General features: G+C 39.4%; 1 protein-coding gene across 1 annotated transcript in view; it reads right to left on the reverse strand.

Moving 5' to 3' along the window:
* The window catches only part of ATP8B4 (ATPase phospholipid transporting 8B4 (putative)), a 255,344-nt gene that overhangs the window by 107,186 nt on the left and 126,842 nt on the right, over positions 1 to 21,316 (reverse strand). The window contains exons 11-13 of the mRNA XM_060174644.1: positions 9,758 to 9,916; positions 6,247 to 6,335; positions 4,648 to 4,844 (exon numbers count right to left, since the gene is read on the reverse strand). Of these exons, the coding sequence (XP_060030627.1) occupies positions 4,648 to 4,844; positions 6,247 to 6,335; positions 9,758 to 9,916 (445 nt within the window). The remainder of the gene's footprint in view (positions 1 to 4,647; positions 4,845 to 6,246; positions 6,336 to 9,757; positions 9,917 to 21,316) is intronic.

Genomic DNA, 21,316 nt, shown 5'->3' on the forward strand with positions numbered 1-21,316 from the left:
AATTAAAGAGCAGTGAAAGGAAATTCCCAAATGTGTATCAGTGAATTCAAAAAAGCACACTGTTTGTTGGTGTGGGGGCTGTGGGCGTTACTTTGGAAGCTGTAGGATTAAGGAAGAAGGGATGATAAGAATGAGAAAAAGAAAGAGAGAGAGAAAAAAAAAAGAAAAATATAAGAAAAAGAACAGTCATAAAAGGGCAGTGAAAGGAAAGGGTTTCTTTTTAATGTATTTATTTTTAATTATTTAATTAGCTATGCAGGTTGAGGTGGGGGGGTTGGCTACTTAGAAAGATAAAAGGCCTGAGGTTTCAGAAGGGTATAGACTTAGAATTAATGATACTCCCTGGTGGGACAGGAATTTGGTAAAGAAAAGGACTGGTTATGGGGGGGCGGGAAGGAGGTATGCTTGAAAATTAAAAGGAAGAAAAAAAATTTTTTTCCCTTTTTTTTCCCCCCTTTTTTCCCTACTCTAATTCTTAACCCAAATTAAGTTATAGTCACCTCCTTGGTGTCGCCACTAGGACCCCTTATTGGCTGGCCTGCTAAAGGCAGAAAATCCTACCGTTTCCAGGAGATGTGATCAGAGCTCAGCCACTAGCAGCTTCTCAGTCTGCCATCTTCCAGGAAACCCCCCCCCCAAAGCTTTTTTAAAGGATTTCTCAAAGATGAAAACTAGCTCCAAGTCCTTTTGATCCAATGAGAGCTGTACTCAAGGATGTCCTCGGATCCTCCCTCAGGGTCGCGGTGGTCCCCAGAGACTCCCAAGAGAAAGCCCCAAGCTACAGTGCTCCCTCCCGGTCCTCTGCCAGCGCCCAGCAGCGCTCTGCAACTGGCCGAGGAGCCGCCTTCCCGGGCCGAGGACAGTGCCAGGGGCACCCGCCTTGCCTGCTGCAGCCTGGGAAGTCTGGAGCAGCCCACCCGCTAGTCCGTGCCACCTCTACTCTAATTCTTAACCCAAATTAAGTTATAGTCACCTCCTTGGTGTCACCGCTAGGACCCCTTATTGACTGGCCTACCAAAGGCAGAAAATCCTACCGTTTCCAGAAGATGTGATCAGAGCTCAAGCCACTAGCAGCTTCTCAGTCCGCCATCTTCCGGGAACCCCCCACAACCTGAAATTCTTTGGAATGCTTTTAGCTCTCACATTGAGATTACAATCAGTGCTCTTATTTGCTGAAAGAAAAGTTCACAGTTACCTTCAACACTACAATTACCAGTAGGTAGGGAATTCTAGCCCCTTTTATTTTTTGAATGTCCTTGCTGTGTAATAAAATCACATACTGGTTAGGGATACAGAAAAGACACTGCATCAAGGGACTGAAGATTTGGTTTTGGATCTTGGGTCTTTCCCTTGTTGCTTCCATAATTCTCAGCAGATCATCTCATTTGTGAAAGAAGTTGAGCAAAGACTACTGCTTAAAACCATCGGGAACAGGGAGTCCTTGGATTCCCCTTGGATTCAGTGGGCTTAGACCCCTAATAAATCCTCTCTCCACCATCACTGGTCACTTCCATCAAGAACGTTAGTATAGGGGAGTCAGGTGGTAGTGCAGTGGTTAAGCACACGTGGCGCAAAGTACAAGGACCAGTGTAAGGATCCCGGTTCCAGCCCCCAGCTCCCCACCTGCAGGGGAGTCGCTTCACAGGCGGTGAAGCAGGTCTGCAGGTGTCTATCTTTCTCTTCCCCTCTCTGTCTTCCCCTCCTCTCTCCATTCCTCTCTGTTCTATCTAACAATGACATCAATTAAAAAGAGAGAGAGAGATGACCTCCAATTCCATCAGGACCAGGAGAGAGAAGAGAAAAATAAAAAATAAAAAATAAAAAAAAGTTAAAATAAAAAAGGGGGGAATTAAGTAACTTAGAAAGAGAAGGCAAAAAATTTGGGCAAATATATAAATATATAGATAATTATAGAAATAGTCAACTCATATTAGTGATCTTGAGAGAACTAAAACAGCTTCCAATGGAGGATATGGGAAAACAGAACTCTGGTCATGTGAAAGATGTGGAATTATACCCCTGTTATCTTATAATTATGTACATCAATATTAAATCACTAATAGAGTTTTTTTTTTAAAAAAAGAAACTACTTGAGAAGTTAAATCAAATAAATGTTAAAAACGGAAACAAAAAATATCATTGGGAAATATGAGATAAAGTATGAGCAGGTGCTTTATACAAAATATAAAATGAGCACCAGGTGGTGGCACACCTGGTTGAGGGCACATGTTGCAGTGTGCAAGGACCCATGTTCAAGTCCCCAGTCCTCCCTCACAGGAAAAAGCTTAGCAAGTGGTGAAGCAGTGCTGTAAGTGTCTCCCTCTCTCTGTGTCTTATCTGCCCCTTCCCTCTTGATTACCGGCTGTCCCTATCCAATGAGTAAAGATAATTTAAAAAATTAATATGAAATTCAATCTCAAGGTAAGGGGGAGGTTGCATCACAAGCGGTAAAGAAAGTCTGCAGGTGTCTTTCTCTCCCCCTCTCTGTCTTCCCCTCCTCTCTCCATTTCTTTCTGTCCTATCCAACAACAATAATAATAACAACAACAACCATAAACAGCAAGGGCAACAAAAGGGAAAAAATGGCCTCCAAGAGCAGTGGATTCATAGCGCAGGCACCAAGCCCTAGAAATAACCATGGAGGCAAGCGCACACACGCACACACACACACACACACACACACACACACACACACACACTCAAATCATTAACAGAAAAAAGTCAATGTACTTCAAAATAGAGAATATATACAGAATATAATTCCTGCACGAGGACATAAGAAACTAAAACTGTACATGTGTGGATAGTAAGCCACCCTGAGCATTTATTATTCATTTAGTACATAAAAGGAAAGCTATAAAAGCTGGCCATAGCTCTTCTGGCAAAGGGCAGGGTTTACTACAGACTTTATAATTGGATACAAGCATGAGAGGTCCTCAGAATCAAAGATGAGCCAGTAGAATTCAGTCTAAATAGAGCCCACTCTGACCACAGCTCCAGAAGGCCCAAAGCAATTTGTGGTGTTGTGGCCATATGCCACTACCTCAAGTCAACTTCCCACAACTTGACATTTCAATTTCCTGACCACTGTCCAAAACAAGGGTGGATTTTGTGCATTAAACTTCCCTGGCTTCATCATAGCTACGACTTTGGAAAGAAAGAAAAAGAAGCTTATAAAAATCAGTGGGGATTTAGAGTTAGTGGTTTTGTGTACTGTTAAGATACTGGTGATAAGAAATATCAAATGTGTAAGACTCATCTTGGTTTTAATGTCATTGGGGTTGTCTGGTTCAGTTTTGGAAGGATTAGGATTAAGAATATCTCAAATACAGATTACAGAGTCCACTTCTTAGTCTTACCAAATGCACATACATACTGATGCACATGGAGAGATGGATATTGGACATACACATATATGTACATAAAAAACGAGAGCTGTGATCAGAGAGAGAACATTTTAGATCTGATTCCTATGATTAATCTAGAAGTGGCAGATCAGGTTGGGAGTGGGATTATACTAACATACTTATTTAACAATGAACAAGCACCACCAACCATATCACAACTCTTTTATGTACTCATTTATTATTACTAATAACAGTAAAAATAATATTCATTAAACTCTATGAGGTTTATGAGTATTTAATTTTCCCCATACACTCCTATTACTTACTATTCACTCCATCTTTAAAACAAAGAAACCAGGTTGGAGAAAGAGCTCAGTGGGTAACACACATGCCTTGCTATACACATGGCCCTGATTTGAGACCTAACACCATATGAAAGGTGTCATGACACTGTGGGAAATTCCAGTGCTGTGGTCTCTCCCTCTCTCTGGTTCTCTCTCTACCTCTCTATCTGCATGAAAAAAATGATCTAGGGATGGTGAAATCACACATGCACATGGCCCCCTTTTCATGAAAGAAAGGAAGAAAGAAAGAACAAAAGAGAGGGAGAGAGGGAAGAAAGGAGGAAGGGAGGAAGGAAGGAAGGAAGGAAGGAAGGGAGGAAGGGAGGAAGGGAGGAAGGAAGGAAGGGAGGGAGGAAGGAAGGAAGGAAGGAAGGAAGGGAGGAAGGGAGGAAGGAAGGGAGGAAGGGAGGAAGGAAGGGAGGAAGGAAGGAAGGGAGGAAGGGAGGAAGGGAGGAAGGAAGGGAGGAAAGAAGGAAAAAAAGAAAGGTAGAAACTGAAGCACCTAAAAGATGAATGAGCTTGCTTAAAGCTACGGGTCTAGTAAGTGATAGAATAAGATCTGAGTCCAAGTTTCTGGAGCCATACTGGTGGCAGGAAAGAACCATCTCAATAAATCTCCCCCAAATATTTTTTTTTCATTTCTTACCCAATATTAGCCCAATTATAATTGGTCAAATTGCATGAGATTAAACTGTAGACCATGTATTCCAAAGAGAAACAGTCCTAAGAAGCCGAATTGAACCAAGAAAAAAAATAAAGTGCATTTCTTAAAATTTCAAAATGTAAAAGTTAAACAGATTAAATAGCTTAGTTGTTTTATTTGTAACAGATGTAGTGGATTATAACTAGTTAGAGCAAGACATCTATCTTACTGTTGTAACTTTAAACTCAACAAAAATAGTTACACACACAAAATCAAAGTAATGGTTTCACAAAAGGTTAAGTTTTCATCTTACCTCACATATAATGAAATAGGTACAACCGTGTTAAGAATAATAATGTAGGACCAGAATGTTAAGAATCCTGAAAATATAGAGTTCTTCTCTTCTTCAGTCCAGAAGAGGAAAGTTCTGAATTGGTCCCCAACTTGAATTTCCCAGATTGAGTTTCCTATTGCAAGAATTATTCCCAAGCATATAAGAAACCCAAAAATCTGAAATAAGAATAGAAGTCTGATTAAGGCCAAACCTAATCATAACAAGGCAATCTAATTATATTTCTAACCCCAAGAAATTTGAAAAGGCAAGTTACCCAGAGCTTTGCTTACTTATCATTAATCATTCGTTATGTGTAGAATATAACATTGATGTCAGAAACTCAACAAAACTTTTACATTCATTTTCTCATTTGGCTCTGCCATTGAATCTGAGATAGGAACAGTCATTTGCACATTGTGTTGAATTCATTTTTTTTTTTAATAATCATTAGCAAGCTTGTGGTGAGGCAGGTGGAAAAACACAGCTCAAAGTCATTGACACTGTATTTCAAAGTCACAGCCTCCAAACTTAACTCCTCTGTAAGGAAGCAAAAAGCCAACTAGTGATCAGATGGATAGCATGATCAACTGACCACAGGGTGGGATACAATGAACACCTGAGTGTTCAATAGTGGTAATTTGTTCACTTTTTAAATTCATATAAGCACAAAGAAAAGTTCAGAGGAGAGTTGGGGAGATAGTGAAGCAGTAGCACATAAGACTGGTATTTGAGAGGTCCTGATTTTCAGTGGCAAGCACCACCAATAGCCAGAGTTGAGAAGTGCTCTGGTGGAGCCCCACTCCACTAGAAAAAGACAGAAATCAGCTGGGGTTATGGACCGACTTTCCAATGACCATGTCCAGCAAAGAAGCAATAACAGAAGTCAGACCTTCCACCTTCTGCACCCCCAAATGAATTTCAGTCCATACTCCCAACAAAGGAGAAATGATAAGGAGATGACCAGAGGGCTCTGAACCTAATTCCATCAGGACCCAGAGAGAGGAGGAAAAAGGGACATTGAGAAGTAGTAATAGTAATAGGTGTAGGTGTGATTTGGAAAGGAAGAGAAGATGGAACCACAGAGAAAAAAATGGGCAAATATATACAAATATAAACAGATGGATATGGAAATAATAGTCAACCCATATCTGCAACCTTAGGAGAACTGCTATAGCTTACAGTGGAGGGATACTCTATAGAGTATCCCCATTTATAGAAACTCTATTGATGGGAGTGTTAAGGAAGTATACCCCTGTTATCTTATAATTATAAAGGGAAATCCCAAAATGCAAAAATGGCATAGAGGAGGGATAAGCAAAAGAAAGTACGACAACTGAAAATATCTTAAAATTATACTTTGATTTTTAAAAACAAATTCTTGGACTATGGAGAACTTGCAGGTCTGTGAAGACCTTTACAGGCATTAAGCTCCCTGTCATGAGAAGCTATGTAAAAGGAAAGGGCAGTGTAACCAGTATAACGGGGCCCAGGATGCAGAATCTCCAAAAGCAAACTGCACAAGTGAATGGAGAGTTCTGAATAAATTCCCAACATGTAGTAGTTACGACAGTAACTTACCCATAATACTAAAGTGTTCATCAGTCTATCAATACTCGTCCTTTTAAACTTTGTCTTACCACTGTTTTGCATTAGTTTGGTGTCAGGACCTGACAAAAAGAAAGCAAATAACAAATTTGAAATTGTTATTGCTATTGTCATTGCTGTTCATGACATCTTAACTAAATATCCTATTCAAGGAATTGTAAGAATACCGTTAACTTCTTTTTTTAAAAAAAAAATTATTGTCTTTTTTTATTTATTGATTAAAGACAGCCAGAAAGAAGTCAAGAGGAAGGGGAAGACACAGGGAAAGAGACAGAGAGACACCTGCAGCCCTGCTTCACCACTTGCAAAGTTTTCCCCCTGCAGGTGGGGACCGGGGGCTCAAACCTGGGTCCTTGAGCATTGCAACATGTCCACTCAACCAGGTACGTCACCACCCGGCCACACTTTCATAGTTCTTCATTATATTCCCTTATCAATGCTCTGCCTTCAGAGTACATATCTCAGTTTGAGATGATACACTCACTACCAAGACTATTTGAGATTAATGTCTATCTCTGATAAGACTGAAAACCATATAAGTGAACTTAGTTTGCTACATTCTAGTTGCAACTGAATTAGTAGTACAGAGCTTGGCATATGGTAGGTCCTCAATTGTTAAATGAATTAATTAATCTATTAAACTGCTCTTGTTTTAGGTAATATGTATGTTTATATATCTGTATGCATATATGTGTTTTTAACTTATTATTTCAGCTAGTACTGAAGATTGGTCCCAAAGGAAGTGTCATTTTGTTTAACTCACTACTTATAAACTGAGCTAAAGAAACTAAATCACTTGCCTGAGACTTCATGCTAATATTAGAGCCACAATTTGAACCCAGATAGATCTAATTCTAAGCTCTTGCTATTTGTTTTAATGTTTTCAAAACTATCAAATAATCAGTTAATTCACTGCTCCTTCAATCAATGTTTCCTTAAGGCTGACTCATCCAAAATTGTAACAGGAAAGATTACAAACTAAACCAGGATGATTGGAAGAGGAATTATTTCTGAAAGGATGTTTTACAAAGGGTGGGCGTGGTACATATCCGGAAGTAAAAGGTTAGTGCCACTCAAGATGTATCCCTACCTAATCGGAAAGGGAGGGTGAGAAGAAGAAGAAGTAGTTCCCAGACCCTTGTGTTTGTAGCGTTCAGAGGCAGAAGCTTGAAGCAGAGGTAACACACAGAGGCATTCTGGAGTAGAAGAGATAAATACCTTGCCCTTGGTTTTCTTGCTTCTTCTTGCATTGTCAGAGAAATGCAAATAAAGACAAGAGTGAGATACCACCCCACCCCTCTGAGAATGTCATACATCAGAAACAACGGCAACAACAAATGCTACCACAACTAGAGTGATAATACTTAAAGAAAAATTGACAAAATTTTTTTTTTAAGATTTTATTTATTTATTAATGAGAAAGCTAGGAAAAGACAAAGAACCAGACATCACTCTGGTACATGTGCTGCCGGAGAGTGAACTCAAGACCTCATGGTTGAGAGTCTAGTTCCTTAGCCACTGCGCCACCTCCCGGACCACTTGACAGGGTTTTTTTTAATATGATTTTCATAACACTAAAGTGTTTACTGGCTTCCCAAATTAAATGCCTCAAGACTTAAGAGATTTTGAGACATCCCATGTTCAAATGTTTACTTCTTTTGTCTGCTGTTATCCTAGTAACTGCCTTCTGTCAGTATTTGTGTTCAAACAAAAGCCACTGTAGATACGCTCTGCTTTACAAATGTCAAGTGAGTGTCCAGGCCCTATCATGAAAGAAGTGTGTTTCTCCCTACCCTTGCCTGCTGCCATGATCCAGAGATAGTTCTGAGTTTCCCAACTCTCAGTCTATGGAGCAGACGAAGCACTGTGAACTAATGATGAATTAGTGATGACAGAAAAGAGAATCAGGGAAGGAAGGCATCTTTTCCCATAGGCATTATCTCATCAAGTCTTTACACTGGCCTTCTAAAGTGTTCATCATTATCCCCATGCTGAAGTAGAGAGAATGAAAGTCTAGGAATTTTAAGTAACCAAAACTTTACATCTTGTAGCTGGAAAACAAATTTGAACAGAGATCTGTCCAATCAATATTCTGTGAACTTCATTTTATACTTGCTGGGATGGAAAAACATACCACCCCAATCCCTCTTCTGTAGGAGAATACACTCATAGAACCAACCTTAGGAAGGAAAAGTTGACACTGAGTGACTCACAACAGTTGTTCTCACATAATATGCTATCTAGGCGAGCAATCTTTCCAATCAGTCACTCTAAACAAGATAAAACAACTTCAAGGAAAATTGGGGGCTACTGTCCCTTGCTAGGATGAAGCACCCCCATACGTATAAGTACAGGGAACAAACCAGGTGAAAGGTACTGCCCACTAAAGGACTTTTAAGAACTCTCCCCTTCATTAAGTAGGAAAGTAATAAGAGGTTGATGATATACTAGACAAATCTCTCTGTCTCCAGGAAGGAAGGCTATCAATGAAGAAGTATATGGCCCTGGGTTTATTTTCCTAACTAAAGAACAAAATCATCTAGTAAGAAAAATTATGAAACCAGACAAATGCTCATTAGTAGGGATGAATACCCTCATTTCTAGGGATTCTACAAGTCCTACCACAGCAATGCCCCAGGCAGCAAGAGCCTTGCTAATACCCACAGCTGACAGTATTTAGGAGCAACAGGAAAACTTTTCTAGGTTTGGAACACTCTTGAGTCTTTAATGAACATTATGATGTTGTTGAGGAAAATCAGTTAAGAAAAACTTTCCAATTCTGATTGCACATATAGTCAGTGGGCCCAAAACACATCTTAATTTGGTGTCACAATAAACAGGATTGGTTTTTGAAAATCAAGATCAGGCAATTGAAGCCATGCGTACAATTTGAGTAACTTGATGAAATAACACTACCGTTAGCTTCCTGAGCAGGAGAGAGCCCCCTTGGATGCATAAAGATCAAACAGAGAAAGGAGACGCTGCCGTGGGGAACATTAAGGAATATCTCCTCTCCCTTCCTGCCACCAGTCTTTTTAAAACTCAATGTCCTGCTGGCAAACAGGACAAAAGAGATGAAGTCATGAAGTATAAACAGAAATGATGGCAGGATTTGCATGAAGGATTTCCAAGGACTTCTGGGCCTGCACTAACTACAAAATTAACAGTGTATCAGGAGGTCAGTTGCAAGTAAAATTAATACAGATGATGAGGCAGGATGATTGAGTTTAAACAAGGGGGTTGGGTTAAAGAAAGAGAAATCAAAGAGCAAGTGTCTGGCTAAATGCCCTAAGAAATAAGTTGATGACATTAGTGCTTCCTCACAAAGTGGGCCTACACAGACAACTCCTAGAGTAGAAGTGTCTCTCCTCCCCAGGTGTCTTACACTTTCACACCCTGTGTGGAATAAATTCCTTGTGCTCATGTAAACCCAGGTGTGCCAGGAAGGGCTCTCCCATAACCAACCCTATGCCTACAACTGTACCTGCAAAGATAACCATCCCAAAACACCAGCTGGTATTCCTTAGGACACAGCCCCTCAGGATTATCTTCTCATTGCTGAGTGAGTGCTTGCTGTCCTTCCAAGAGAGGGCACCTGCAAATTTATCTAGTTTGTTGTTGGGTGCCTCACAGACAACAATTCCTGTAAAATAGAAATAAAAACGTCAGAGACTTTATGACATTTCAAACTCCCTTGAAGATCCCACCGTGTTGTGTTGCCACCCTACTACATAGTTATATGTAGATGTTTCCATCTCTGAGGGACAGCGCAGTATTACATCTACAGGACAATGCTAAGAAAATTTAGTCAATGGATACAAAGATGGAGGCCCATCAACGGTTTTGAAACACAACTTTCTACACTGTTCAGGTAAGTATAGAAACCTCCAGAGCCATGGGATGTTTTTCCCCTTCAACATTTTGTTTTAAAAAATTATTAGTTATTTACAAAATTATAACATAACAGGGATATAATTTCATACAGTTTCTACCACCAGAGTTCTGTGTTCCCATTCCCTCCATTAGAAACGACAATAGTTCTCCCAAGGCCACAGATATGGGTTGACTTTATGTCTATATCTATATCCGTGTCTATATCTATCTATCTGTCTGTCTGTCTATATATCTATATATCTACATATCTATATATCTATATCATCTGCCCATTTTTTTCTACAGTCCTGCCTTCACTTCCTTTCTAAGTCACACCTATATCTATTACTACTTCCAAGTGTCCTTTCTTTTTCCTCTCCTCTCTCAGATAAGCAAAACTGGTGTTTTCCAGATTCACTCCCCTTTCCATGATGGTATAAAAACAAAGATTCCTGGTGACAAATGTTTCTAGTCCCAGTAGAATTGGAGTCTAAAGCCTCTGGTCATCTTCTCCTATCTTTTCCCCCTCTGAGGGTACCAAAATTCTTTTAGGGGTGCAGAAGGAAAGAGTTCTTCTTTCTGTAACTGTTTCTCTGCTGGGCATGGATGTTGGCAGATTTATGCACACATCCCCATCATCACCAGTAGCCTGTCTCTAACTTTCCTTAGTAGGTAGGGTAGGACTCTGGAGAGGTGAGGTTCTTGAACATGTTGGCAAGGTCATCTGGTCAGGAAGGGGAGGTCAGAATGGATTCGTAGTAACATATGTAACTTTGAGGCTGAAAGACAGTAAGATATAAAGCAGGAACCAATGCCTAGGAATAGAGCAGATGAGAATAGAGACCCTGGATAGAAAAAAGCTAGGATGTCTATTTTAATTATCTACCTAGAGCATATGGCTTTAATAATCTTTGTTTGATCTTGATAGCTAACATGGAGGTGCACTAGAAATAGTCTGGGAGGATGGTGTCAGAATTTAGAATAGAACTTGAAAGCTGGGTTAGGGTAGAGAGTAGTTCCCAAACTTGAAAAATATATGTAAATACAATGAACTATTAGTCATATCAATCTGACCTGGGGCCCATATATATTCATATTTAGCACTGGAGCTTGTAAAATGTCTGAGTCCCTGTTAGTCTAAGCTCATAGTCCATATTCACAGCTGGGACCCTTCTAGGCTACACTTATTTCAGGACCACTCTTTCTCAAGTGGCAGAGTAGGATGACTCAGCCTTTCTTTGGAAAGTGGGGCAGTCCTTAACATTGCTACTTTATAGTGGGGATAAAAGGGCATATGATGAAATTCCTGATGGAAGTGACCAGTGATGTTAAAGACGGGAATCTGTTAGAGGTCTAGGCCCATATTATTTATGAGAGAATCCAAGGATTCCCTGACCTTCCTTCAACATTATTTATCTCTATTTCTAGTTTGTAACAAAGATGAAGCTGGGTCAGTCCTGAAAGTTTGTTTCACTTCATTTCATTTTTTGCTGCACATGAACTTTCATACAAATTGAAGGCAACATATTTCCAGTTTCACAACCATGGTTAATCAGATCTTTCTGGGCTCATAATCAGGATTTCTGGGGTCCTATTTTACCCACCCTCAAGAAACCTGGGCCTTATTTGCCCCTTGTGACTGAGAAAGCATGTGATTCCTTCCAGCTGCCCCTTGCTTCTTATCTTGATTAGATTCAAGAGTTTAGGGGACTCTCAAAGGTACCATGTAACTTGCCCCAAACAGGCCAGAAGATGTTTCTTTTTTTTTTTTTTTTTCTTTAAATTTCAAGCCCATTCCAGACTAAGGGCTTGCCCATTCCACAATGATGAATCAATTCGTTCCATTTTTTCAGTATGAAAAAAACACTTTCAGGGTTGGGGTTCTCTTGATAGAAAAAGAAACCCAAAATAATATTTATGGTCCCTTCACAATATATAACTATTAGATTAAAATACATTTGAACTACAAATAGTTGCGGCTAACTTTGGGGGTGGGGACAGCTACATTTTTCTAAGTAGTAAATCCCAAGACTTAAAAGACAGAAGGAGAAAGAAAGGGAAATAAAGAGCAAAATGCTTGCTCTTGCTGGTAGACCTGAACACGAATCAACAGAGACAGAAAAGAGATTAGTACCTTCAAACTTTTCTATTTTGAAAAAAACAAAATCCATTTACTTAGGACCAGAGAGATAACACACTGGTTATATAAAGGGCTTTTTCATGTCTGAAGCTCTGAGGTCCCACATCAAATCCCCAGCATCATTATAAGACAGAACGGAGCAGTACTCTGGTAAATAGTAATAATAACAGTAATAAATTAAATACATTTCTTTTAGCGAAGATCCAAAAATGTGGATTGGACTATAAAACTCGGCAATTAGAAAACAGGGGGGGAGCATATCTGCTGCAATAATTGAACAGAAAAGAGATCAGATCAGCTAGAGAACCATTATAAAAAAACATCTTCTGGAAAATACACACTTTTTTGCATGGATTCCTTTCCTTCCTGGTGAATATGTGTCTTCCTTTTAAAATTCTTAGATGCACCATAACTTAATCAGCAACTCATCTGTTGTTGGACACCTGGGTTGTTTCCAGGTCTTAGCTTTTACATATTGTATTGCTATGAACATAGGTATACATAGATCTTTTTGGATGAGTGTGTTTGGTTCCTTAGCACAAGGAATACTATTCAGCTATTAAAAAACAGTGAATTCACCTTCTTCACCTCATCTTGGATGGAACTTGAAGGTATCATGTTAAGTGAGATAAATAAGAAAGACAAAGATGAATCTGAAGTGATCTCACTCATATACCTAAGCTGAAAAATAAGAACAGAAGGGAAAACACAAAGCAGAACTTGGACTGGAGTTAGTGTATTGCATCAAAGTAAAGGACTCTGGAGTAGGGGGAGTGTTCAAGGCATGGAACATGATGGCAGAGGAAGACTTAAGTGGGGATTAAGAGTGTTATGTGGAAATGTTACCAACATATTACCAACTACTGTATTTTATTAATCTGCCACTAAAGAAAAAAGAAAAGAAAATGCTTTCTTTCTCAAAAAATAAATAAACCGGGGGCTGGGTGGTGGCATACTGGGTTAAGTGCATAGAGTACAATGTGCAAGGACCTGCACAAGGATCCCAGTTGGAGCCCCCAGGTCCCCACCTGCAGGAGAATTGCTTCACAAGCAGTGAAACAGGTCTGCTAGTGTTTATCTTCTCTCTCCTTCTCTATCTCCCTCTCCTCTCTTAATATCTCTCTGTCCTATCCAGGAGAGAAAGAAAGAGAGCGAGAGTGAGAGCTAGAGTGAGAAAGAAAGAGAGAGAGGGAGAGAGAGAGGAAGAAGGAGAAGGAGAGAGAGAGAGAGAAGAAAAAAGGAAAGAGAGAAATGACCACCAGGAGCAGAGGATTTTTAGTGCAAGCACACTGGAGGAAAATAAATAAATAAATAAAATCTTAGATGTAAGTGACAACAACCAGGACCTGATCCCTCCTGACCAGTTAGCTTACTGATGTTCATTGAGCTTGCACAGAAAAATGAAACGCTGAAATAAATACGGAACCTGAGGTCTCGGGACCGCTATTCAACCTCTATCTCCCTTTCCCTAATATAATAAAATTACCACCTAAAGACACTTCCTCCTGGGTACTCTGATGGCTTCCCAGACATCTACCACTAAATAAGAGTGCTGGCAGGAAAATTTGGATGAATTGGAATAACCTTCATAAAAACACTTTTTATATAAAGGGAAGTGACCAAATTCTGACTTGCTCCCACTATAGTCTATCACTGATACTGAAAAGTAAAATTAAAGGGGATTTCAATGGACCCAAGTTATTTGGATAATCACATTGTGGAAGAGGAGATGTCTTCTAAATTCTAAAAATTCAACATCTTTTTCATTTGACCTGCAATTTTCATTCCAGAATTTTGCAGAACCTGGAATCTGGTATCATCAACAAAATGTAAACAAAATACTAGGTTGATAGTCATCCTTAAAGCTTTCTCCAGTCTCTTAACCCAAGATTTAACTTCTCAGGCTTCAAACTTGGCCACTTAAAAAAAAAAAGTACTTTGGTCAAAAACAACATGATACAGAGTCTCTGCCCACAGGAACATAAAAAACAGGCTTATTTGATCATTTTTATTGTCGCAAGCAAAGACTGACAAGGAGGCAAATACAGCCTTGAACATGTTGACTTGCTCCTCCCTGGCCCCAAGGCTTGTTCACTTCTGGCCTGACACCAAGGGTGTGGTTCTAGACAGAAACAAGCAGTAAGGCCAAGGGATTCTGCCTCATTCTTAGAGGTCAACCCCCAATTCAGTCTTTCTCAAAGAGTATGGCCACAGTAACAGGGTTCAGTCAGTACAAAATGGCAGGAATAAAGCCAAACTACATTTTTTTTTCTTTTTTGCCTTCAGAAATACTCAGCATCACTTGTCTTGATCCTGTTAGCACAAAACACAAGCTAGCCAACTTGTTATCCCTTTCCAGACAGGTGAACAGGTCCCTTTGACAGCAGCATATAATAGGATCCGATTAGATATATTTTGGAGATATGGCCTGAGGGAAAACATGTTTATGATTTCTAGAGAAAAGCTGGGATGTGAGGTGAATGTTAGAGCCAATGTAAGATGCATGAAAAAGTGGACATATTTATACAGGAATAAGAACAAAAGGGATTAAACTACCAACCTAATAGCCCAATAATAATGAGGGATCTAGATTGGCCCAACTCGAAATGGACCCAAATAATCTAAGAACACTGAAAAAAAAGTGGAAAACTTTAAAGTACATTAGAAGCATCCAAAAATACAGCCCAGCCACAGAACATAACAAAAATTGTGACAAACTCTTAGAACTTTCTTCCTATAATTTGCTAATTATAGGAAAGAAGAAAGAATCAATAAACAGTATGTTTGACAATGACTAAGGAAAGAAGTTAGGGAAAACTGGCAATGTTTCTTTCCTATTTATTCACCAAAAACATGTTTAGAGCACAATCTGATCTTTAATGGGCAATAAAACATCAGGGGAGGATCAATAATGCCAATAATGAAGTGTAAATATAACCAAACTAGCTTATCTCATGGACTTGCTGCTCCAAAGAGAACAGATATGAAAACATATTGCGCTCACCCAGTTCACTATCATGCAGACATTCTCTAAGTCCATGACACACAAAATCCACACGATTTCATTCTGGACCTTCTTCATCACTCTAAATTTAGTCAGCTGAATTGACTACCAAATCAAAACCCCTTCTCAAAGTAACCTTTTCACCTCAAAGTGGAAAACTATCATTTAGTGTATCAGCTGAACTCAGTATCCAGTCATTTGTGACGCTCACAGAAGTTGGCCTTGTTTCTTTTTATTATTTATATTATTACTAGCAATAATTCTTGGTTATCTGCAGTGGAACTCTCCCATAATACAAACTTTTCATTGAATTGTTTTTTAACTATTGCTTTCCCACAGTTTCTCAAGCAAAAACAAAACAAAAAAACTTTTTATAGTTTAGGAGAATACTCACTACCATGTCCTCACGAGTGTGACACATATTAACTATTTTTGTAAAAAAATTTAAGTTTTTTTAGATACCCTTTTTAAGGTTTATTTTATTTAACAGAACAGAGGGAAACTGAGAGGAGAGAGGGGATAGGGCAAGAGAGAGAAAGAGACATTTGAGGCACTGTTTCACCTGAAGTTCTGCAGGGGAGGTGTGAGGGCTTGAATTTAGATCCTTGCACATGGCAATTTGTGCACTGAACCAGGTTAACTACTTTTATTTGTTTGCTTGTGTGGGTACAGACAGAGAACTTGAAAGGGAAGTGGGGAGAGAAGGGGGGAGAGCTGCAGCACTGCTTCTTTACCCATGAAGTTTTTCCCCTGCAGGTGGGGACCAGGGGGCTTGAACCTGGATCTCTGCACAGGGCAATGTGTGTGTATGATCAACCAGTCCTCAACTATTTTCTTTAAGATAAGTTTACCCTTTTTTTTTTCCTACACCTTCTTCACTCCTGAGCCATCAAGTGTCAGCCAGACATCATCCCCACCTTAGTGACTACATCAATGCCAGCAGTAAGAAGGGAAGTTCTCCTGCCTTGACTTGGAATCTAACTCTTGTGCAGTCAAATCAGCTAAGCTATTGGGCTCTTGTTTCTGCCCAAGTAAATGGGAAACCAATCTGGCATATTTTAAGAAGTCATACACTGCCAGTCAAGTTTTTTGTTATTGTTGCTTATTTTTTATATTTTTCATTTTACTAAAAAGAGGTGTGTGTGTGTGTGTGTGTGTGTGTGTGTGTGTGTTTGTGGTTTTAATTACACACATGCCATTCTTTAGACAGGACCACAAAATACATAGATTCCTGAAATAGTCAATCTTTCCCTGGTTCAGAACTCAGTAGTAACAGTCATACAAAATATGTAAACTTGTCATAAGTTGCAAAAAGCAGATCTCAGTCCAGTCAGTAAAGACATGAAAAACATTCTTAAACACTTTGGGGGGCCAGGCGGTGGCACACCGGGTTAAGTGCACATAGTAAAAAGTGCAAGGACTTGAGAAAGGACCCCGGTTTGAGTCCATGGCTCAGCTCCCTGTCTTCAGGGGGAGTTGATGTGGATTAGTAGTGCCTGCACCGAGCCCCAGAGATAACCCTGGAGGCAATAAAATTTTTTTAAAAAGAAAAAAACATAAAATTGCAGTTTGGTGCAAGAGAAAGTATTTTGGCAAATCTCTGAAGAAAACCACAGGGTTACTAGAAACAAAAGTAATACCATCCCCAGATTTGCCCAGAAGTCACAAGCTAAAAGATATTCTTAGCATTTATAGCATGGACAGATCATGGGAAAGGATGTACCTCAGTGTCTCTCATCTATTAAACACAGTCTTAGCTCCACGGGGCGTTTACAAATGTAAATAATGTTAATATCATACTTTTGATTTAAATTAAAAGATAGTATCTGGTTTTAATTTCTACAGCTCAAGAAAGGCCTCCTGCTCACCAGAACAAAACCTGAAACTTACTGATAATCCATTATAAAAAAGATGAACGGAGAAGACCAAAAAAAAAGGAGGTAAGAAAAGAATGGGGGGGGTGAAAAGGAGCAAATAATTTTGAGAGTGGTGCAGTGGCTAGAGCACCAGGCTCTCAAGCCTGAGAGAAGCGAAAAGGAAAAATGCAGGCAGGCTAGGGGACATTAAGAGTAGGAGGAATCATACTGAGGAGGGAGACACTTGACCCTAATCGCTTTTCTGTCTAAGAAATTCACCTAACCAGCTCTGGCCTTTTATACACTATCCTGACACTGAATATTATCAGAGTTCTTGGAAGTTCTGACAGAGATCATTAGCACTCAATAGATATCCTAATAGATATTCCTACTTGTTATTTTCAACCTCCCTTGCCCATGTGAATTGTGCTGGCCAATGAAATGTGAGAGAAAAACACAGTTAGTATGTGAGGGTGTCGCTTTCACTTTCTCTTTATGTCCTGGCCTTTGTGAGTGTAATTCTAGGCACCGTGCATGTAAGATAAAAAAAGACCACCAACCTACATGGGAATGTGACATAAATAGAAATAAAATAGAAATAAAAAAGAAATAAAAAAGAAATAAATAGAAATAAAATACTGCTTATGCCACTAAGATTTAAGGACTGTCTTTAACTCGGTCACAGTGCAGACTATCTGTGTCAATATGTTGTTTTTTTTTCCTCCAGGGTTATGATTGGCCATTGTTGTTATTGCTGTTGTTAGATAAGACAGCTAGAAATCAAAAGAGGAGGGGAAGACAGAGAGGGAAGAGAAAAACACTTGCAGACCTGCTTCACCACTTGTGAAGCGAACCTCCAGCAGGTGGGGAGCCAGAGCTTAAACCAAGATCCTTATGCTGGTCCTTGTGCTTTGTGCCTGGTGTGCTTAACTCTCTTGCTGCACTACCACCCGGAATCCTGTCAATATGTATTTTTTTTTAAAAAGTTGGCTGGGTAATTATACCAATCATTTTCTACTTTATTTTTTTTTTTGCTGTTAAAGAAAACTGAAAATCACTAATTTTACCTCCTCATAGAGTGGTAGAGGAAAGACTGATTTTTCTGCCAGGAGAGATATGAGTCATGACAAATTATATTTAAGCTGCCCTTTTAGAACTCCATAAATATTCTATGAAGTATTCAAAGCAAGTATTCTGACTCAAGAACACAATTTGGTTTTCTTGAATCTGCATAGCATTAAAATGTCACTGAAAAAAATATATTGGGTTGAGGTGGGGCTACGGAGCAGCAACAGCTGTGTTTCTCTCCTCTCCTCTACCAGGTCAACTAGGAATACCAAAGGAAACCACCTGGTGTTGCAAAAAGGCAGGACTAGAACAGAACGACTTTGGGAACCCACCAAACCATCGGTGAGTACAAACAGGTGTGGCTCGTGGACAGGGAGGAGCCTAAGAAAAGACTGAGCAGCTGGTAACAGTCCAGCAGCTTACCAGTTGAGGCACCACCTCCAGTCTGTTTTACCAATAAAAAACTACTGAAGAGAGGAGAGGACTCCCCTAAGACTCACCAAAAGAAACTGTGAGTCTCCATTGCTACTGCTCTCAGAGGCTGGAGCAACAGGGGGGAGGCCCTGTGTTGACATCTGGGAATAGAGAACTCACCAGGAAACTCAGAAGAGCTACACCTCAGTGGCCTGGCAGTGGGGCTATATAGTGGTAGCCTTTCCACATTGTTTTCCTGATGAGAACATGGTGAATAACTGCCTCAGAACCTATAGACTATAAACAGGACTTGTATAGAAACTCACAGGGCCCAGCAGTGCTGCCCAGCTGGCAGAGAAACTGAATAGAGCCTGGAACTTTGGATCCTTGGAGTGAGAGTCTCTTAGCATAACCACTGTGTTATCTCTCCCCCACCCTGCTTTGTCTCTTGGTCAAGAGTGAGTGATTAAGCTAAGAAGCCGACTTATATTTAAAAAGCCCTCAGGCTCCTATAGGTTACAGGGAAGAAAAAGAACAAAAGCGGCTTTTAACAGCCTCTGTGATCCAACTCAGGGATTGAAATAATATTGAAATAACTTAATTTCCATAACTTTTAACTCTTTAACTACCTTACTTAGACACAAGTGAATCCAGGCAAGAGTGACCAGTATTTTGAAAAGTACTGAGAGGGACCTCATAACATACTATATAGAATGGTTAAACCAACAAGAAGAAATGTTGGAGAAATGAACCAGGACAAAAGTCCACCTAAAAGCCACCCAAAGGTTTAACCACAAAATAGTGAGGTCAACATCCAAACCCTTGTTAAGGAAATAGTCACAGGAGTAAAGAGTTTGAAAGAATTGTCATCAGAAATAAAGAAACAACCAATGAGACTCTGGAAGAAAACACTATCTCAAGGTTATTAGAGAACTGAAAGCTGAAATAGCTGATCTAAGAACACAACTAGCTGAACAAGCTAAAACAGTATCAGAACAGGGTAGCAAAATAGATGAACTCCAGAAAACAGCAGCAGGGACAGAGAATAGAATCAATGAGGCTGAAGACAGAATTAGCAAGACTGACGACGAATTAGAGACAACTAAAAAAGAAGTAAGAGATCTCAAACAGGGATTAAGAGATACTAAAAACAACAACAGAGTCCTATGGGATGACTTCAAAAGAAACAATATACGCGTTATTGGCTTACCAGAGGAAGAAAAAGAAGGAGGAGAATAAAGCATTCTTCAGGACATAATAGCTGAGAACTTCTCTAGTCTACACAACATAAAAGACATAAAGGTTCAAGAAGTCCAGAGAATGTCAATCAGAATTAACCCAGACTTAAAGACACCAAGACACATTATATTTAGACTGGAAAGGAATAAGGATAAAGAAAGGATCCTGAAGGCTGCAAGAGAAAAACAAAGACTCACCTAAAGAGGAAAACCCATAAGATTAGCAGCAGACTTCTCCATACAAACACTACAGGCCAGAAGAGAATGGCAAAATATCTATCAAGTGCTCAGTGATAAAGGCTTTCAACCAAGACAACTATATCCTGCTAGACCGTCATTCAGACTAGATGGAGGCATCTAAACCTTCTTAGACAAGCAAGAGTTGAAAGAGTCAACTATCACCAAGCCTGCCCTGAAAGGAAAGAAGTTCTGAAAGGTCTCCTATAAACAGACCACCATAAATATGCCATATATAAAAACACTCTAAAAATCTACAAGAATGGCATTAAAATATCTTCAATCTATTATCTCAATAAATGTCAATGGCCTGAATTCATCTATTAAAAGGCACAGAGTAGGAAGATGAATCAGAAAACACAACCTAACAATATGCTGTCTACAGGAAACCCACCTAACTCAACAAGACAAAGACTCAAAGTGAAAGGATAGAAAACTATCATACAAGCCAATGGCCCACAAAAAAGGGCAGGAGCAGCTATTATCATATCTGACATGATAAACTTTAAAATAAATAAAATTTAAAAAGATTGGGATGGACACTACTTAATGCTCAGAGGATCAGTCAATCAAGAGGACTTAATAATTATTAACATCTATGCACCCAATGAGAAGCCATCTAAATACATCAAACATCTACTGAAAAGGCTACAGCAATTTATTAACAGCAACACAGTTATAGTAGGGGACTTCAACACCCCACTCTGTCAACTTGTCAGATCATCCAGGCATAAAATCAATAAAGACATAAAGAAGCTAAATGAGGAGATAAATAAACTAGAACTATTGGACATTTTCAGAGTCATTCATCCCAAGAAACTGGAATACACATTCTATTCAAGTCCACATGGGTCATTCTCAAGAATAGACCATATGTTAGGCCACAAAGACAACATCAGCAAATTCAAGAGCATTGAAATCATCTCAAGCAACTTCTCAGACCACAGTGGAATTAAACTAACACTTAGCAATCAACACAAGATTAGTAAGAGCCCCAAAATGTGGAAGCTCAATAGTACACTATTTAACAACTACTAGGTAAAAGAGGAAATAAAGGAAGAAATCAAAATGTTTTGAGACTTCAATGAAAATGAAGGCACAAGCTATCAAAGTATTTGGGACACAGCTAACGCAGTACAGAGAGGGAAGTTCATAGCTATACAAGCACACATTAGGAAACAAGAAAAAGCACAAATAAACAGCTTGACTTCAC

This window comes from Erinaceus europaeus, chromosome 16, assembly GCF_950295315.1.
Source record: "Erinaceus europaeus chromosome 16, mEriEur2.1, whole genome shotgun sequence".
Taxonomy (NCBI): Eukaryota; Metazoa; Chordata; class Mammalia; order Eulipotyphla; family Erinaceidae; genus Erinaceus; species Erinaceus europaeus.